The 18,743-nt window shown below is 35.4% G+C and overlaps 1 protein-coding gene across 2 annotated transcripts in view; it reads left to right on the top strand.

Moving 5' to 3' along the window:
• ACTR2 (actin related protein 2) overlaps positions 1 to 18,743 on the top strand; it is a 35,148-nt gene that overhangs the window by 2,992 nt on the left and 13,413 nt on the right. Inside the window, exons 2-6 of one of the 2 annotated variants that reach the window (XM_032410837.1) lie at positions 3,772 to 3,882; positions 5,886 to 5,900; positions 9,294 to 9,509; positions 13,044 to 13,116; positions 16,796 to 16,932. In XM_032410837.1, coding sequence (XP_032266728.1) covers positions 3,772 to 3,882; positions 5,886 to 5,900; positions 9,294 to 9,509; positions 13,044 to 13,116; positions 16,796 to 16,932 — 552 coding nt within the window. The remainder of the gene's footprint in view (positions 1 to 3,771; positions 3,883 to 5,885; positions 5,901 to 9,293; positions 9,510 to 13,043; positions 13,117 to 16,795; positions 16,933 to 18,743) is intronic. The other variant, XM_032410838.1, reaches the window with a different exon arrangement.

The following is an 18,743-nucleotide window of genomic DNA, read 5'->3' as shown; positions in this document are numbered from 1 at the left end:
TTCATCTTCATAACCATTCAAACCTAAAATAGCGCTTCCATCTAAATAGAGCCACTGAAAATGGCCAGACAGATGAAAATCTGGAGATCTGCTTAGGTTTAGGTGTCTTTCAAGAGTTGGGCCCAGGCCCCCGGTGTGTATTGCTACCAAACTTGGGTGATCTCATCAGCATTAAGATAGTTCACTGACAGGGAAGACTCCTGTGCTTAATGTGTGACTGGTAGAATTTTTAGGGTCTAATGATACAAAGTAGCTTATAGTGCTAGGATAATTATGCTTTCATTTATAATTCTCACTTTTGTTGTTGCTTATAGTGTGCTTTATCACATTTATCCTAGTTTATGTGTTGAATTTAGGAGTGCTTGAAGTAGGAACAAACCAAAAACAAATTTGGCTTCACTCTGCAAAATGCTTTGAAATAGAATAAATATTTTTGTGGCTTAAGATGAGAATAATCACTAGGCAATTAAATTAATGAGCATATCAATACCATCAGATTAAATTAATAAAGGAAAAATACAAATTAAATAAGCTCAAATGGAATTTATAAATCCCAGTTTATTTTTTGGGGGGAGAAAGGTACTTTTAGAGCAAATGTAGTTGCATTTTTTTCTGCATTTTGCTTGAAAGAACATTATACTGTTCATGTTCTTACCATTTGATGACTCAGTGGCAAGTAAGGGAGCCAGTTCAAACCACAGTGCTATGAAGACGAAACTATATATGGTAAAATCTATTTCTTAAACACAGCCTTCTTGCACACAATGAGAGAACGAAGTCCAAGTCTTAAAATGATTAGACTGAGGGAGGTATTGCAAGGTTAAAATGATACCAAATGATACCAAATGAGTAGTTTAGAAAAGAATATTTCTTTGCATTTTATCACATGAATTAGATTTTTTTTTAAAGTACTGACTTTTTGCAAGAAAGGAAATGCCAAATTGTGTCCTCATTTTATGTTATTAAGAAATAGATTATTTTAATTAAATTCTTGTTATTATAGCTATTAATGCTTTCACGTTTGAAATAATGTGAAATAGTGCAGCTCTTGTCATTTTGACCGAGTATCTAATACCCTGTAGGAGTGCTAGTGCTGGATTACTAGGCAGCATCTACTTCCAGTAAGCCACTGCTTAAGCTGAATAAGTAATTTCATTAATAAGTGATTGATATATTTAATTTGAATTAAATGCCAACTTCCCTTATTTTGTAAAGCACAGGAATAAGTGGGTTTACAATTGTTTTTATAGTTTCAGGGGGTCTCATAATTCAGGGAGGTCTTTTTACCTTGGTCACTTGGCAAATATTTCGTCCCTTAAAATATGCTCAAATGAGAATTTTAAGATATAAACCACCCATCTGAACATTTATGATCAGTAAACATTGACAAATGTGATTATTTATATATTTGCCATGTTGTGTATTTCTGAGTATGTGTAGTTCAGAATGAGAGGGGAAGCATGTCAACCTTCACAGCCTCCTTCCTCCCTGCACCAGGATTTGATTTATTTCCCATGCCAGGCTTGTCCTCCCACCTTCAATTTTTAATATGATTTCTGTCTTAAATCATTTGCTTATATTTAATATGCTGAAGATGGCCCTTACAAACTTGTTGATTCTTTTTCAGTCATTCATTCTATAATTTTCTTTAAAAACATTTATAACTATATAAGTGAGCATTTTCCGCCTGGAATGGACACTTTTGACCCACCCAGTGTCCTTATCTGTTCATTATTTTGAGGTAAACGTAAGAATTTAATATCTGCTTTCTGTATTTGGGATATAAGGTAAATTATGACTAATGCTGGTATTAGGCTGATGACCATGATAAATTTTATTCCTATAGAAATTTGGGTATGGTTGGGGCACATGGGTGGCTCAGGTTAAGAACCTGACTTTGGCTCAGGTCATGATCCCAGGGTCCTGGGATCCAGCCCCACATTGGGCTCCCTGCTCAGCATGGAGCCTGCTTCTCCCTCTCCCTCTGCCTGCAGCTCCCCCTGCTCGTACTCTCTCTCTCTCTCTCTCAAATAAATAAATAAAATCTTAAAAAAAAAAAATTTATTCCTATGTCATCATATCCTACTATTGCCTTGAAAGATAATCCAGTAAGAATTGTATCATAGTTTTAGAAACGGGTAGCTATAACTGAAAAATACCGTAGCCTTGGTGGCTCAGAGGTTAACAGACCAGGACTAGGTTTTGTGGGTTTGGAAGAAAATGTATATGAGCGGTATGTTTTATGTAGATTCTAGAATGTAAATGTGAACTGAGAGGATAGGAATTCAGGTGGTATTTCAGACAGATTTTTCATAGCTTTAATCTGCATAAGTCATGACTTTAACATATTTTAAAAAAATTCTATTTATAAAAGACTTGAAATTCACTTGAAATTCTGGATGGCAGAATGTTCTAGGCTATTTATAATTAAATGTGGTTCATCAACATTCCCAACAAGGTTGGTGTTAGAGATCTTTGAAATATGAAAATTCTATATTTTGGCGGATTACTTAAAAGTCAGTAAGTTTAAGATTGTTGCTAAGTTTTACCACAATCAAATAAAACAGTTCCTTGTACAAAGTAGCTTTCTGTCAAGGGGTAGGTTAATAGTTTCTGTCAACCTTTTTGTTATTACTGTCATGTGTCACACTCAGATACTGTTTTTCTCCTTAATTCTTTTCAGAGAATGTATGGTGCCTGGAGCCATGAAACAATGTACTTTTTCTCAACATGAAACATATTCTCTGTATTAAAATAATCCTAGTATTGTACTCCCAAATCAACAGCAAAACTTTTAATTTTTATTGATCATTGATATAGTATGCACTTCTGATGTGCCAGACACTGTTCTAGGCATTTGAGATTCATCAGTAGACACAAAAATCCTTACACAGTATAACTTACATGAAAAAGACTTGTTAAAGAAGAGGGTAGAGATTATGATTATATTTCCTGGTCTATAGCTTCCTCCTCCTACACTGAAGTTTTGAATTGCATTTTCCTTGCAATGTCTGCTCTTAAAAATAAGACTGAACAGACTGTATTACTGGTACAAGAATTAAAAACCCTTGGTTCTATTTTCAGTTTTACTGTAGTTGTTAAATCACTTAGCGTATCAGTTTCTTACAAAGTATTATCAGAGTCAGTGTTATGCCCTCACTGGAGAACTACACTATCCAAACCTGGTATTACTAAATACATATATCTAAATAGAAAAGTGTAAACAGTCAAAAATGCCCAAAATGGTTTTTTTAACGTGATGCTAGTCCAGATGCCATTTTCTCCCCCGCTTTGGTTAAATGTTGCTTAAGTGAATTGCCAGAGATAAATGGAAGCCTGCTTTAGAATTGAAGCATTAGTTCTGTTCAGTTTCTAACATTTCTCTTTGTAAAAAATTCTTAGCATTTGTTGAGTGAATCTGTCCATTTCTCACTTGTGTGACCACTGTGTGCTAGGATCTTTTGAGGCATTTGGACTCCACCATGAACTGCTCAGCTTAAGCTTCCTGCTTTCCTGAGACTTTCCCTGTAGTGGGGAGACTTGTGCACTAAATAAGCAATTAACTGGTAAATAAACATGAACTCTTAAGTAGTCAATGCCATAAAGGAAATAAAAGGAGGATAGGATAGATTGGGTAACTACTTCAGATAATTTGAAAGCACCAAAAGTTTAAAATATTGTATAAATGCAAAGTGGTATTTTCCAGATGCTATTTTTAAATGGACATGGTAAATACCTTGACACTGACCCACTTTTACTGTTCTCTTCCAGTTTGTGAAGTGTGGATATGCAGGCTCTAACTTTCCAGAACACATCTTCCCAGCTTTGGTTGGAAGACCTATTATCAGATCAACCACCAAAGTGGGAAACATTGAAATCAAGGTAATATTTTATTTATTGATAAATGAGGATCAAAACTTGTGGGGTGTTCTTTGAATTAAGTAGTTTTAAGATCTGATACCATGAAGAGCAAAGAGGCAGAATATCTTATATTTTTAATTTATATCAACACTTGAAGACACAAAAACTGAAATGCCATTACTCTCTGAATGGAGTAAAACGCTTATTAATAAGATTTTTATATTGATGTGAATATTGTATTAGAGACTTAAAGCCCTTATTACATATAATGTTTAAAAGAAATAAGCCTGATACTTTTATGTCTTTCAGTTCCATATATTTTTCATTATATGTTAGTGTCTATTTGGGACCTAAGACTTTTCCTTCCTTCTCATGCCCTGATCCTCCTACTTTTGATGTAACTAGTCAGGAAAACACAGGCTATAAATCTTATTGGTTCCTTTTTTCACTAATATAGAAACTGATTTCCATAAGGTACAGGAAGAAGCAGTGCAAGTCTTGAGTTGGCCTTGCATTATTTATCTTACTGTAAGGAGAGAGGAGGAAGGTTGACATTGCCTACTCCCTGCACTTAACATGAGAGACTGGACATTAAGGATGATAGATTTTTCTCCGTATTAAAGGAATTGGAAATCAAGTGGGAATTACAATATTTTAAAAGAAAAAAATAGAATAATCAAAAGGACAGTGGTCACCAGTTGACTTAAATTCTTAAGGTGGCCTAGGGATCAGATTATTAAAAATGCAGTCAAATTTAGGGGCCCTTTTATTGAATTATTTGTGAACAAGCTAGCATTGTTGGTCCTATCTGGACAGTCTTTGGCAGAACTTCAGTTAGATTATGAGTCATTTGAAATACGAGTTAAGTGTACCTCTTTGGGATATTTGTTTGAGATATCTAGGAAGGTAGTAATAGCTAGGAGATATTTGCTACTTGGTAGCTCTCTGCTCTTGGTACTAGAGAATTGAGTTACACAATGAATACAAATGCCAACTGAAACAGGTTCTGGGTTAAATTTTTAAAGACTTAAGGTAGTGAATGATTCTGGCCTCTGTTTTGTTATTTTACAATCAAATGGGACATTCGGTATGATAATTTTTTTTTCAAGGTCTTTTGGGAAATTTTGGGGATACCTTATTCTCTTTTTGTGAATGCCTTTCATTCTGATTGAATTTAATCTTAAATGAACGACTTAAAATTTAGCCGATACTTGTGATAAGGACAGTCACACTTTTTAGTCAGTATCAGGCTTTTAAAGAATGTCTCTTTTTTATATACTTTATGGATAATAACATTTTTGAGGTGTACAGATACATCATATATAACCATTTTATTCCCTAACATGGCACAAATGATTACATATCTTTTCACTCCCACTTTCTTGCTTTTTAAGGCCAAGTGATGGAAATGAAACTAGTCTATATTCTAAGACATTTTTGCTAAGGAATTCCCCAGTAGCATTTGCTTGTATGGTTTGTCATTCTGTGTTCTGTTGGCTCAGTTCTGTTCAATCTGCTCAATCTTTTAAGTCTCTCTAGTTAATTTGTTCTTCCAGTAGAAAATAGTAAAAGAAATCTGTGTCAAATTTAACTTGACTACTAGAGCTTAGAAAAAAACCACTCTAAACTCACCCTCTACCTATTCAGCTAGACCTTTTCTGTTATTTAATTTCCTTAATTAAGGTTCTTAAATTCAGTAATGAATTAAAGAAACTTGACTTTTTGGAATTCCTATGCCTAGTGGATTGACTTATACTTTTGTGTTTTGTTAGCTGAAATGTGATAGACTAAAAACTGGAAATTTAAATTGTTTAATGAGTTAATTTTCATTCAGGAGTAATAACTGTCCATGTTAATTTGGCCCTAATTATTAACTCCGTAAAATATAGTACTGCATCTGACCTCTACCTAATTTGTCTCTATTGCTTGTATGTTTAAAAATTTCAGTGAGGATTTTATTTAGGCCTTTTCTGACTCTTACTTCTACCTTCTCTTTCTTCACCTTTCTTGACCTGTTGAAGTAGAATAACAAAAAGATGGTAAGTGAGGTTACACACATGCTCTCTGTTTGTTTTCCACTTTTGCTTGATGGAACAGTAGTTGTTTTGTGTCCCTGTAGTATTGGGGAGGGGGGCAATTCCATATTTTAATTTTAAGTACTTTGATTTTTAACCTTTTTCATTGCTTCAATTTGGTAGCAACTAATTAAGTCCTATACTTTCCTGATTGCATACAATGGACCAGACCAGAACTAATTACTAACACAGTTTTGAATTGTTTTCCTTGTGTTTCTTGTAGATGGATGTTATAATTAAAATGGAATGTGGTGTGCATAATATTAGAAACCAAGTAGCTTTATTTAGAATATGTGTGATCCAGAGAATTGGGGTGAAGTTGTTACATTTGGACAAATCAGTTTTATTGATCAATGTTAAATTGAACATTACCTATCATAGTCTGTATGTATTTGCATCCAGTTGGGTAGCAAATGTGTAATAAACTGAGTAAAACTTTAATATGCCAATAACTATAGATAGTAAAAAAAGAGGAAAAGAGATTGACTTGTTTCCTATACCATTTTTATTGATGAGCAGATTTTTACAACATTATCTGAGGATAAATACGAAAAATGTGAAAGTCTTATAAGACTTTTCCATAAACAGCAGATCTTCCCCCTAAATAAATACCATTGTGTGGCCCCTTTTTCTTTTGAACTAAAGTGCGGGGCACATCCCAGACAATTCACTCTTCTTTATATTTTTCTGTGACAGTCCTTAAGTGCTTCAATAGTAGGTATTTTCAGGTTTGTGTGTTTTTGATATTATTTATAAGCAGTTTTGACAAAGATGAGGCATTTCTAGTGGTTTATATTTTAACTAGTAACAGTGTCTTTGTGGAGTTTTCTTTTGGATAAATGAAAACATTTAAATCTGGAAATTCCTGTCTTTATACTAAATAAAAGATCATGCATTAGTCTTAAAATCTTAAAGAGATTGAGTGTATACTTTCAGAGAACAGTGTAGGCTTTATTAACAAACTTTTTTAATGGAATTTCCTTCTTAGGGATTTAATTGTGGTTTTAAAGTATGTTCACTCTGTTTTCCAATTTGAGGGACATTGTTCAGAATAATTCTTGGCAAATATAATCTACACTGCCTGCTTTTCATAAAAGATAAATGCCTTTGAAAGAGCATCTCAGACAGTTACTGTGATTTCTCATTCTATTAGGTAACAGGTGGTAGTTCAGGCTTGAAGTCCAGGGATGAGGTGGGTGGTAAAAATCTAAGGTTCTGAGGTATGAGGGCAAGTTACATAAAGCTCTTGGCATTTGTAGTTTTGGGAAGTTGAAATGTTCTAGGGACGATTATATGTTTTATGATTTTTTAAATTAAAATTTTCAATACAAATTTTTTAATTAGGTGCTGAAGCTACTTGAGAATATTTGCACTAATTTCATAGGTTAATACCTGTTTTCCATTTTAACTGTCCTTCCTCTTTGTTCAGAGGGATTGTAAAATATTCAGTGCCAGATGTTTCTTTCAGTTTATTCTTTATAGTATGAATGCTCTCGAAGTAGATAGATGAGGCTTTTATTTTGAGTTGGTATTGGGTCAGACATATGTAAGTCCCTATTCTTGCATGGAAATAAAAATAAATATTCTGATGAAATCAGATCAGACTTACTGTAAATTTGATGAACTATAGTTGTGAATGTATATTGATTATATAAGCCATCTAATTATCTAATTTATTAACTTTGTACAACACATAGAATGATACATTCTAGAGGAAAGTAAGTAACAAAATTGTTTTGTATTTGTTAATGGTTAAAAGTAATGTATGTTCTTATAGGTATAGATTCCCCCCTAACTTTTTATTAAATGTTTAGAACGTATAGCAAAGAACGAATTTTACAGTGAAACCCATACACCCATCACCTAGATTCTGACATTAATATTTACTCTACTGACATATTACATATTTATTTATTCATCCCTCCATTAGTCTATCTCGTTTTTTGGTGTATTTCAAAGTATCAATGTACTTCTCCTAAAGTAATTCAACATATGCATGTCATTGACTAGAATTCACAGATGCAGATTTTTAATTTTCCATTTTCCTATCAGATGATTTTAAACAGTTAATATTTAAGAAATTTGAATTTTTAAGTTATGGTAAATTAACTTTATAAGAAATTAGTTGCAACAGAGAAGTTTTTGTGAACGTTTCTGGCATCTGCTTTAACTTTGTTTTTCCTTTTTGTTGTTGCTTTCAGTGGATTTTCCAGAAATCTTTTTTTGAGCCCTCACCCTGGTTTACCTCTGATCTTTTTTTAAATTGTTATTTTTAAAAGTTTTAAACTCATATATATTTAAACCTTATTTTGAGACATTTTATGTTAATGTTTCTTCTCATTTCCTCATGTTTTAGATTTATGGTATTATAGCAAACAGTAGCTATTTCTGATAGCTTTTTTAAGTTGAATTTATCAGTATATGTAGAAGTCAGGATTATTTAATATCTTAACTAGCTGACTTTTAAAATAAGCTTAAATTCTGTGACATCATTAGCCTTATTATACATACAAAATTTGACTTTTCAAATGTGGGTCATCTTAAGTATGCTCTCCTTGGAGACAAGACTTGTGAGTACTCTGCTTCTTGTGTGCTAGCATAGTTTTCCAGTATTATACTTTAAGGTTGGAAATGTTGCTCATGAGCTAATTTTTAAAAATTGTTTCCCTGTGTTTTAATTTTTGATATCTCTACAAATTTCCATTGATCTTGGTGAGGCATATATAGAGACTTAATTTCAATTCTGAGGCATGTGCAGGTAGAAATTTGTGAAATTTGCAAGTTATGTGGTGCATATCTGCATAATTACAATATAATAAAGAATCATTTAATTTTCAACTTCTTTCATTATGCTTTGTAGTACATTAAGATGTATCATTTACACTTACCATTTCAATATTTAGTACAAAGAACTGTGCTGCATGCATTGAGCATTTTTCTACAAGATTTTTTCCCTGATGTGCTATTTCACATATCACAGGCCTTATTTTTTGAACATTTGAGCAAAAGAAACAGATGAAACCTCATACAAAACCCTCCAAAATATGAAAATGTGGGGTTTATTTGTGCTAATGCTCTTCTTTTGGAAACATTTGTATTAAAGGTAAGGTCCATTTATTGATTTAACCCACGTTGTACATAAAAGAATTTTTATTATTCATGATTAAACTTTCCAAGGCATTGTTCTTGAAAGAAAAGATTTTTTTAAACTTGTGGAATGAAGAACTTTATCTGAAAGTGCCAGAAAAATTAAAATTAAATTATTCCCAAGTTTTCCAAAATATCATGAGAATGTAATTTTCTGAAGATATTTTATGCAAAAATTTGGCCTAAAGCCTTGATATTATAATTTTCTAGGATCTTATGGTCGGTGATGAAGCAAGTGAATTACGCTCAATGTTAGAAGTTAAGTACCCTATGGAAAATGGCATAGTACGAAATTGGGATGACATGAAACACCTGTGGGATTATACATTTGGACCAGAGAAACTTAACATAGATACCAGAAATTGTAAAATCTTACTCACAGAACCTCCCATGAACCCAACCAAAAACAGAGAGAAGATTGTAGAGGTAAGTGTTTAAATGGGATGTGTATGTATGTGTTTCTGTGATGAGACATTATAGCAGATGTTCTTTCTTTTACCATTGTTAAGGATAAAAGGAATGAAAATAATTGTTCCCCCCCCATCCTATTTACTGAGCACCTAACTAGTCATTATTTCTAAATAGGCTATATCAGTAAACAAAACCAAGTCCTGCTGCCATGGAACTTATTTTTCTGGCAGGTGACACCCACCCCCCACCCCCACCCCACCCCTGCCACCCACAAAGTGAGTTAATTGAATGGTTTGTTAGAAGATAATAGATGCTAAAGAGGGGAAAAGAGCAGGTTAAGGGGGGTGAGGGGGTTATATTTTTCATAGGGTGTGAGAGTAGGCTTCTGAGAGAAGGTGATATTTAAAGAATAAGGGACTCAGCCAGGATATGTGGGGGAAAAGCATTCCAGACAAAGGAAGTAGCTAGGCAGTGTGAAGGTCTTAAAATGGGAACAAGCCTGGTGTATTAGAGAGTCAGCAAGGAAGCCAGTATGGGAGAGCAACAGGGGATGAGGTCAGGGAAATAATAGGACAGGATGATCTAGGGCCTTGCAGGCCCTTAAAGAGAATTATTCTTTTACTCTGAGCGAAATGTCCCTTCTGTGTTAGGGACATGCTCCAGTTTAGGTTTCTGTGGCCGCTGTGTTGTGAGTAGACCATAAGGAGGCAAGGGTGGAAGAGAGACCAGTTTGAAGACTTTCAATTATCTAGGCAAAAGATAATGATGGTTAGGATTAGGGGTAATAGCAGCAGAAGTAAAGAGAAGTGGCCAGACTGAATCTGTTTTGAAGGTAGGGCCAAAGCATTTTGTAATGCATTAAATATGGGTAACAAGAGGGGAGAGTCAGGGATGACTCCAAAGGTTGTGGCTTGGGCACCTGGAGGATGACATTACCATCAACTGAGATGGGAAAAAACTGAGATAAGTAGAACAGGATTTGAGGGGAGTGGATCAGGAGTTCAGTTTTGGACATGGTAGGCCCTCATTAGACATCCAGTCAAAAATGTCAGGGAGATAGAGGTGTCCCTCACTTTTCAAAAGTTCATGTTATGCCACTTCACTTTTACCAAAGACCTACATTAGTACCTGTTTTCACTAACTGAAAGAAGCCCGAAGAGGATTTTCACCTGTATGAATAAAGGGGGGAAGCGAAAATTGCATTCAGCATTTGTTTTGCAGCGAGCTAATGTTAGAGGCGGCGTGCACCCAGACCAGCCAGAGTGGCCCCGCCAAACTCGTACCCCAGAACTGCACTCAGCATCAAGGCGCCATAGCTTTGAACTGTGTGAGCATCGGTGCTTTATCTCGTTTTATTTTGTGCATCCATTAGCAAGATGTGTCCAAGAAAAGCCTAAGAGAGGTTATTTTTGGGGTTTGGGAACACTGAGTTTTCCATATAAACTAATGGTAACTGCTTCTTCGATTTACAACATTTGAGCTTTACCTAAGATTTCCATATGAATGCTCTACTTTTCAGATAGCAGGGAAACCTGTAAAAGATCAAGTTCAGGAGAAAAGTCTGAGGCTGGAGATAGAAACTTGGGAGTCATCAGGATATAGATAATCAGTTCACCAGGAAAATGGGAGCAGACAGTGGTGAGAAGGCCAAGGACCAGGGAGGTGGGAGTTAGTGAGAGGAGCTTGAAGGGCTCTAAGGGAAGCAGGTACGGAGAGCAAGAAGTCTGCCTTCTTCATAGTTTAGATAAGTAACTTTTCAAGGTTCTCGTTCATTATATTTTGTTTTACATGAGGTAGGAACTGTATGTCTTTGTCTTTTGTTATATATGAGGTAAAAACTTAGAATAATTTTTTCTGTCTTAGTAGCTTTGCAGATACTACTTAACGTAAATAATTCTGTTTTACTCTATGACCATATTTAGGTGTTGGTGGAAATTTTGGAAGGATTTTAGAAAAGATTGTTGCTAGACAGTATTTTTTAATTCTGGATTAAAACTTAAGTTTTATGTTAAGTGTTTTAAAAATTTAAGATCCTGGTTTTAGTTACAAAATCCATGTCATTCTTTATGGCTTATATCTTAACTCTTTCCTGCTCCGGAGCAGCCCTAGAGCTGTGAAACATGGCCCTTGTTATATTAGTTCATATTTTAGTTGCAATTTATTCTTTCTAAATGACTTATAACTACTAATACTTTGTGATGGGTAAGTAGTCATTTGTAATGGTATTTATTTTTAGCAGTGCATTGTAAAATCAGAGTAGAGGTACTTTTGTATTAAACCAAAAGGTTCCTCCTACACGTGGAAACCTCTTTAGGAAAGCAACACAATGTCAGAATGAAAACCAAGTTTCCTTTCAGATGAAAAGTTAGGGAGATGACATTATACCTGGGTGCCTCTTCCGCTAGCCAGCTATTTGACTAGGACATGTATTTTTTTTTTTTTAATCTGCTAGAATGAAAAGAATTGTTCTCATGTGCTATAAGGTCCCACCTTATTTTAATACTCTTTTTTACATGTGGGTGCAAATTTGGCTGTGACTGATAATGCCCTACTTTAATCTCATCCAGAAAGTTGATTTAGTACTACAATTACTTTCTAATTATCTTACAAATAAAAACAAATTCTAATGGACTTTCAAGATGACAAACGCAAATACAGCTTCACTCTTCTGCTTTCTCCCCTGTGGAGGGGAAATAAAGGATGATGGAATAGAATACTGGGTAGAATATCTAGTTGCTTAATTGATGAATATGTGTTTCAGAGTAATAACATTTAAATCCTATGTAATTCTCATTGTGATCAGTTACAACATTTCTAGGTGTCTAGATTTACAGAGTGGTAGTCAGCCCTGCCAGTCAAGGAGTGCTCACTGTAGATGACAGAACAAGTCCTACAGGATGTTCCCAGCCCACCTGGACTACAGAGAATGAGCATGGTTGTGAATAGGGAGGGCACAAGGAGACTCCTCCCTTCAGTGTAGCTCAGCTGAGAGCTGAGAGCAGTGCCACAGCTGGGGCTCAAGCTGGAAGGGTAGGCAGAACAGCTAGGCAGTTTCTCTGTCTGCCAGCATTCAGGAATTACTGCATACATTTTTGTCTTCCTGCCCTGCTGGTTTACTACTTTCTTTTTTCTTTTTTTTTAACTGTTGGAGGTAGAACTCCAGTCTTGGTGCAGGTTAGGGGAGAGGGGCCAGCAGTTAAGCAATTTCTGTAGTTCGTCCTTGAATTAAAAGATATTTTCATTAAGGGACATCATTAAGAAAGGCTTGTTCAAATGCAGAAATCTTTCTTCCACTCTAGCCATTAACTAAAACACTCAAAAATCTTTGCTTTGTAGCACTTACAAAATACTTGGAGGACTCTATATATCCAAAAATCTCTTCCCTGCAGTAGAGCTCTGTGACAGCTGAGGAGAATGAAGGACTCTTTTAGGTCCCTTTTGATTCTATTTTGGCAACTAATCTACTCTGTGACCATCAAGAAAGCATAAAAATATTTACTATGTAACTTCTAAATACCAGCATTTCTTTCTTTCCTTTTGCATTTTCAGGTAATGTTTGAAACTTACCAGTTTTCTGGCGTGTATGTAGCTATCCAGGCAGTTCTGACTTTGTATGCTCAAGGTAGGTGAAACTTAACTTTTAGAATAATTAATTCAGCAGACACTAAGTCCATTTTATTTGAGTTTTCAATAGTTGGAAATCCCAGAAAAGCACAGTATTTATATATTTATTTAAATATTTTCAAATATTTATTCAAGTATTTTCGTAATTTCTAAAATTTATAAAATAAAATACCACATATATTTTTATTTCCTTCATTAAGCAATGAAGGACTTAAGGTAAAAAGAGAACTCAATTTTTAAGAAGTAGGAGGTTCCCTCTTAGACTATTTTAAAGTAAAAATTTTTTATGCAGTGAAGAATGAACATGGAATTTGTCCTTAGAATTGTCAGAGTTGGGGCACCTGGGTGGCTCAGTCGGTTAAGCATCTGCCTTTGGCTTAGGTCATGATCCCAGGGTCCTGGGATCAAGTCCTGCATTGGGCTCCCTGCTCAGCGGGGAGTCTGCTTCTCCCTCTGCCTGCCGCTCGCCCTGTTTGTGCTCTCTCCCTCGCTCACTGTCTCTCTCTCAAATAAATAAAATCTTAAAAAAAATTTTAAAAGAATTGGCAGAGTTAAAAAAAAATACATAGAAGTCCAAAAAGGTTAATATAAAATCACGCTTGTATACATAGTAGAGGAGAAGGTAGACATTTGGAAGTGCCTTCCTAACTTTTATGTTTTGTTGGTGCTGCCATTAGTAACTGCCTCCCTTTCTATTGAGAATAAAAATTGGCCGTGTGGGGAGAGCTCTTTCTATTCTGATCGTCTTATTAAGAGAATTTATGGGGCTGTCAGATATGTGCCACGCAGCCTGTTAGGCACTTGAAATGTGAAGATTCCCTCAAAAAATTTAGAGTCTATTCGGGAAGAAGATACCGAAGCAGATAATTTTGACCCAGCATGGCAGAGAAGGTTTCTGAGGGAGGTGCCACCTGAGCTAAGTCTTCAGCCTTCGTAGTTAGCTGTGTGTATGACACAGTACTTAGAAAACTCACTTTAATACTGCGGTGACCCATCTAATTCTAAACATGGATTAGTAAAAATCACCTTGTAAAAATATACATTGACTCATTAAATTGTCTTCAGTACTACGTATAGATACTTAGGAAATACCTGGGGGAACTAAATTTTCAAAGAAGCTTTGTTCATTCACCGAGTGGAATGTACCTTGTACTGTGTTTAGTGCAGAGGATATGGCAGTGAGTAAGCTAGACGTGGTCTTCTTGACCTTAAGGTGATTACATTCCAGCTGTGAATAATTTTCCTTTGAAGAAGGAATTAAAAATCACTTGTTACTTTGCAAGGAGTGTTTACCTGCACCGAGGTAATTTTATTTCATTTTTAGAAATTATTTTAGAAAATACTTTGGAAAAAATAGATATTAAAAGTTTTGAATCTAAGCTTTGAAACTGGTAATAATGATTTTGTTTAGGTGGTGAGGATGGACAGTTCTGTTGAAGTGAATTTTTGTTTAAATTTTATTTGAATAAAACTGACCTTAATGGATTTTTCTAGCAGTATTCATACATTTATTTTCATCCAGTGAGAAGATACCTTCTTTTAATTCCCGATATTTAGTCATTTTTTGTTTAACTGTTGAATCCTTAATTTTGAGAAATGATAGTCCAGTAAAGATCAAAAGAACTCTGACCCACTGTAAAATTCTCTTTCTAAACAAGGTGGCTAGGGCTAGGTAGGAAGTTAGTTAAAGGTAGGAAGAAGCATTTGGAGCCATGGAAGGGTTGTGAATAGGAGAAGTGACACGGTGAGTTAGGAAGCTCTGTTTGCCTGCATGCCACAGACAGGATTGAAGGGAATAACTGGAATTAGGGAATCTGGAGGTTAGAGTTGTCAGGAAAGGTGTAAATGGAAAGGTATGAATTCGATTGAATCTTAAAGAATCCATAGGAATCGAAGTGGAAAGAATGGATTCTCCAGTGACAAAATGGTATGGCACTGGAAATGGGTCAAATGTGTACAGGGAAAGGCTAGTCTGTAACCTGGTGGGAGTGGGAGAAAATAAGCTGCAGTTGGATGGGAAGGTCTGTTTGGAAAATAAAATGTCGATCCCAGCTTCAGTTGATATTACTGGGAGTGTTTTTGAATTAATGATGTGGATTCCTCTTTTTTTGCAATGAAATGTTTCTTGTTGAAAGGAATGCAGCATTAAAAGGCAGTAGATGATTTTTATGAAGCTTTTTATGAAGATTTATATACACCATCAATCATGGAAAGACATTATGTCAGCTTCAAAAGGAGGTAGATTGAATAAATGTATCAAAGATAAATCATTATGATGAAATACTGTAGTGCATTCAAGTTTGTATTAAGAAAGGGAGAGAGCCTATTCAGGGATGTGAAAGTGATAAAATAATGGTTAAGAAAGTTACAGACATTGCGTATTCTATAAGAATGGTTAAGAAATAATGGTTTATTTCTTATTATTTAAAATAATTCTTATTATTTAAAATAATGGTTAAGAAAGTTACAGATATTGCGTATTCTATTCTAAAAAAAAAATTTTTTTTTGGTTAAAACATTATTAGACTATTGGGGGGTGGGAGGGATGGGCTGGCTGGGTGATAGACATTGGGGAGGGTATGTGCTATGGTGAGCGCTGTGAATTGTGTAAGACTGTTGAATCACAGATCTGTACCTCTGAAACAAATAATACATTATATGTTAAAAAAAAAAAAAGATAGGAGGAGAAGAATGGGGGTGGAAATAGGAGGGGGAGACAAACCATGAGAGACGACGGACTCTGAAAAACAAACAGGGTTCTAGAGGGGAGGGGGTTGGGGGGATGGGTTAGCCTGGTGACGGGTGTTAAAGAGGGCCGGTTCTGCGTGGAGCACTGGGTGTTACGTGCAAACAATGAATCATGGAACACTACGTCAAAAACTAATGATGTATGGTGATTAACATAATAATAATAAAAAAACATTAGACTATTAACTATTACAAAATTTGAGTTCGAAAAAGTTTTGTTTTAATTAACCCTAGTGCAGAAGGTAACTTTTGCAGTCATTTGTACTTTAAATAGTATGTATGGGAAACAAGGCAGCTTCTTTGCTGTTCTTTTATTATAAGGTGTAACTGATACTGTCTTTCTGGTTTCTGGTGAATAATTGACGTGATCCTTTGGCTAGCCAAGATTAATTGTTCTCAAATTTCCAGCTATCTAGTACCAATAGGAATTTTTCCAAACCCAGTTTTGAATATATATTATATGACAAAAATAATAAGTACATTATTTCAACAGGTTCACTATCAACTTGTGTAGTTTTTATCTCTCACAATGATTTTCCTAAAAGTTACCATGATGCTTTAGAAAATTTTACTTCAGGGGAATTTAGGGATCAAGATTAAATTGGAAAGAAAAATAAAGAATTGTACTGAGCTTTAAGAACATGTTGTGTCTTTCAGTCCTAGGTCTCAGAGTCTGTTTCTTCTCATCTCCGGGGATAGCACACAGTTAAGACTAAAAGTCTCACAAGAGACATGTGTGAGAATACTCACTTTAGTGTCTAGATGTTAGAAGTAAACTGCAAAATAATGAATAATAAAGAAATGCTGGCTTCTAGACCATTCTGGGTGGTGAAGTTTCTAGTTTGGCTTCTGTATGAATTTTTTGAAATTTGCTGGCTCTGATTTTTCTGATTTGGCTTTTTATTTAAAACCTCATGGTTCTCACACAGGTTTATTGACTGGAGTAGTGGTGGACTCTGGAGATGGTGTAACTCACATTTGTCCAGTGTATGAAGGCTTTTCTCTCCCTCACCTTACCAGGAGACTGGATATTGCTGGAAGGGATATTACCAGGTATCTTATCAAGGTAAGCAAAAGAAGGTATCATAGAAGTTAGCTTTTGTAATTTGTATTTACTAACTTAACATATTTGAATATATCCTCTCAGGATCATAGCAGATCTTCTGCACCACTAGGGGAATGTCCCATTTACTCCATTATTCATGTAAAAGTCCATGTAAGATTTTTATACATGCTCTCTGATATAGTAATGAGAATAGAATACATCATTACATAATTATGTTTGCTATTCCTGAGGACTTGGTTGTGAGATAGAAGAGAGCTTAAAACTTTTTGAACAATAGAGGCAGCCTTTTCTGCCATAAAACTCTTTTTTGAGGGGTGCGTGGGTGGCTCAGTCGATTAAGTGTCTGCCTTGGGTTCAGGTCAATCTCAGGGTCCTGCAATGGAGCACCACGTCAGGCTCGCTCCTCAGCGGGAAGTCTGCTTCTCCCTCTCCCTCTGCCCCCACTCCCCACCCCCCAACCCCCCATTCATGCTCGCTCGCTCTCTCAAATGAATCTTTAAAAAAACCAAACAATACTCTGGTTTCTCTTCAGATCATATAAATCTTTTGCCTTTTACTAAAAAAGCCAAACAAACAGGGCCCAGTTGTACCGGACTTCAATATTTAGTAGTTTTCATGGAATAGATCCAGTTTTTAGTGTTTACTATATATTAAAGTTTACTTCTGACTGTAATTAGTTATAATTTTCTTTAAAACATTGCTGGAGAAAGTATATAAGGCTGTTAATTAGAGGCATGTGTATTTTTTTAATACTGAAAAAAATAGTTTAGACTAGTTAGTCTATTCTCTCCAGGTCACTGGTTCTCAACCAGGGGTGATGCTGCCGCCCCTCCCCCCCCCCCCCCCCCCCCCCCCCCCCACAAGCCAGGGACATTTTGCAATGTCTGGAGACATGTTTTGGTTGTTCCAGCTATGCAGGAATGCTACTAAACATCCTACAGTGAACAAGGCAGCCCGCACGACAAAGAATTGTTAAGGTCCACGATATCATTGGTGCCACTATTGAGAAACTATTCTAGGGTAATATCTGTGCAGTAAAAGGGGGTTGTCTATCTCTATCTTGACATTGAGTTCCTTTCTTCTCATTTAGAGTAATAATGAGATTAAGCTAATGAGAACTATAATACTGTCATTGCAGGCCAAAATTCTGTCTGAGGAATGTCCGAGGGTTTTCTCACAAGGATTAGGGAATTCATTTTTAAAGTTTTATATGAAAAGTCCCAGCTTGTTCGTGATGCATATTGTGGGTTTCTTTTTTTTTTTTTTCCTGTTAACTGCTTGAATTCTCATCATTTATTTGATTGACAAATTCTCTTGCCCATCTACTATGTGTCAGACATAATACTAGAAGTTAGGGATAAAATTTTCTAAGATCTAGGGATATTTCATGAACATGGCATTGATTGAGCAAATGGCAGATTATAGGAGTCTAGTACTAAAATAATATTTATCAAAATATTTATTTTGATTATTTTGATTATTTATCAAAACTGTCTAAACATTAGCACTCCAACAGTAATTTTTTTTTTTTAAGATTTTTTATTTATTTGACAGAGAGAGATACAGTGAGAGAGGGAACACAAGCAGGGGGAGTGGGAGAGGGAGAAGCAGGCTCCCCACCGAGCAGGGAGCCTGATGTGGGGCTTGCTCCTAGGACCCTGGGATCATGACCTGAGCCGAACGCAGACGCTTAACGACTGAGCCACCCAGGTGCCACTCAAACAGTAATTTTTTTAAAACTAGCTTGTTTTTTTTTTTTAGCTTGTTTTACCCATTTATTATTCATGAACAGTTAATTCTTTCACTCTCTG

This window comes from Phoca vitulina, unplaced genomic scaffold, assembly GCF_004348235.1.
Source record: "Phoca vitulina isolate PV1807 unplaced genomic scaffold, GSC_HSeal_1.0 scaffold12, whole genome shotgun sequence".
NCBI classification, from domain to species: domain Eukaryota; kingdom Metazoa; phylum Chordata; class Mammalia; order Carnivora; family Phocidae; genus Phoca; species Phoca vitulina.
The sequence above is the reverse complement of the archived record's forward strand: the minus strand, read 5'-3'. Positions and strand labels throughout refer to the sequence as shown.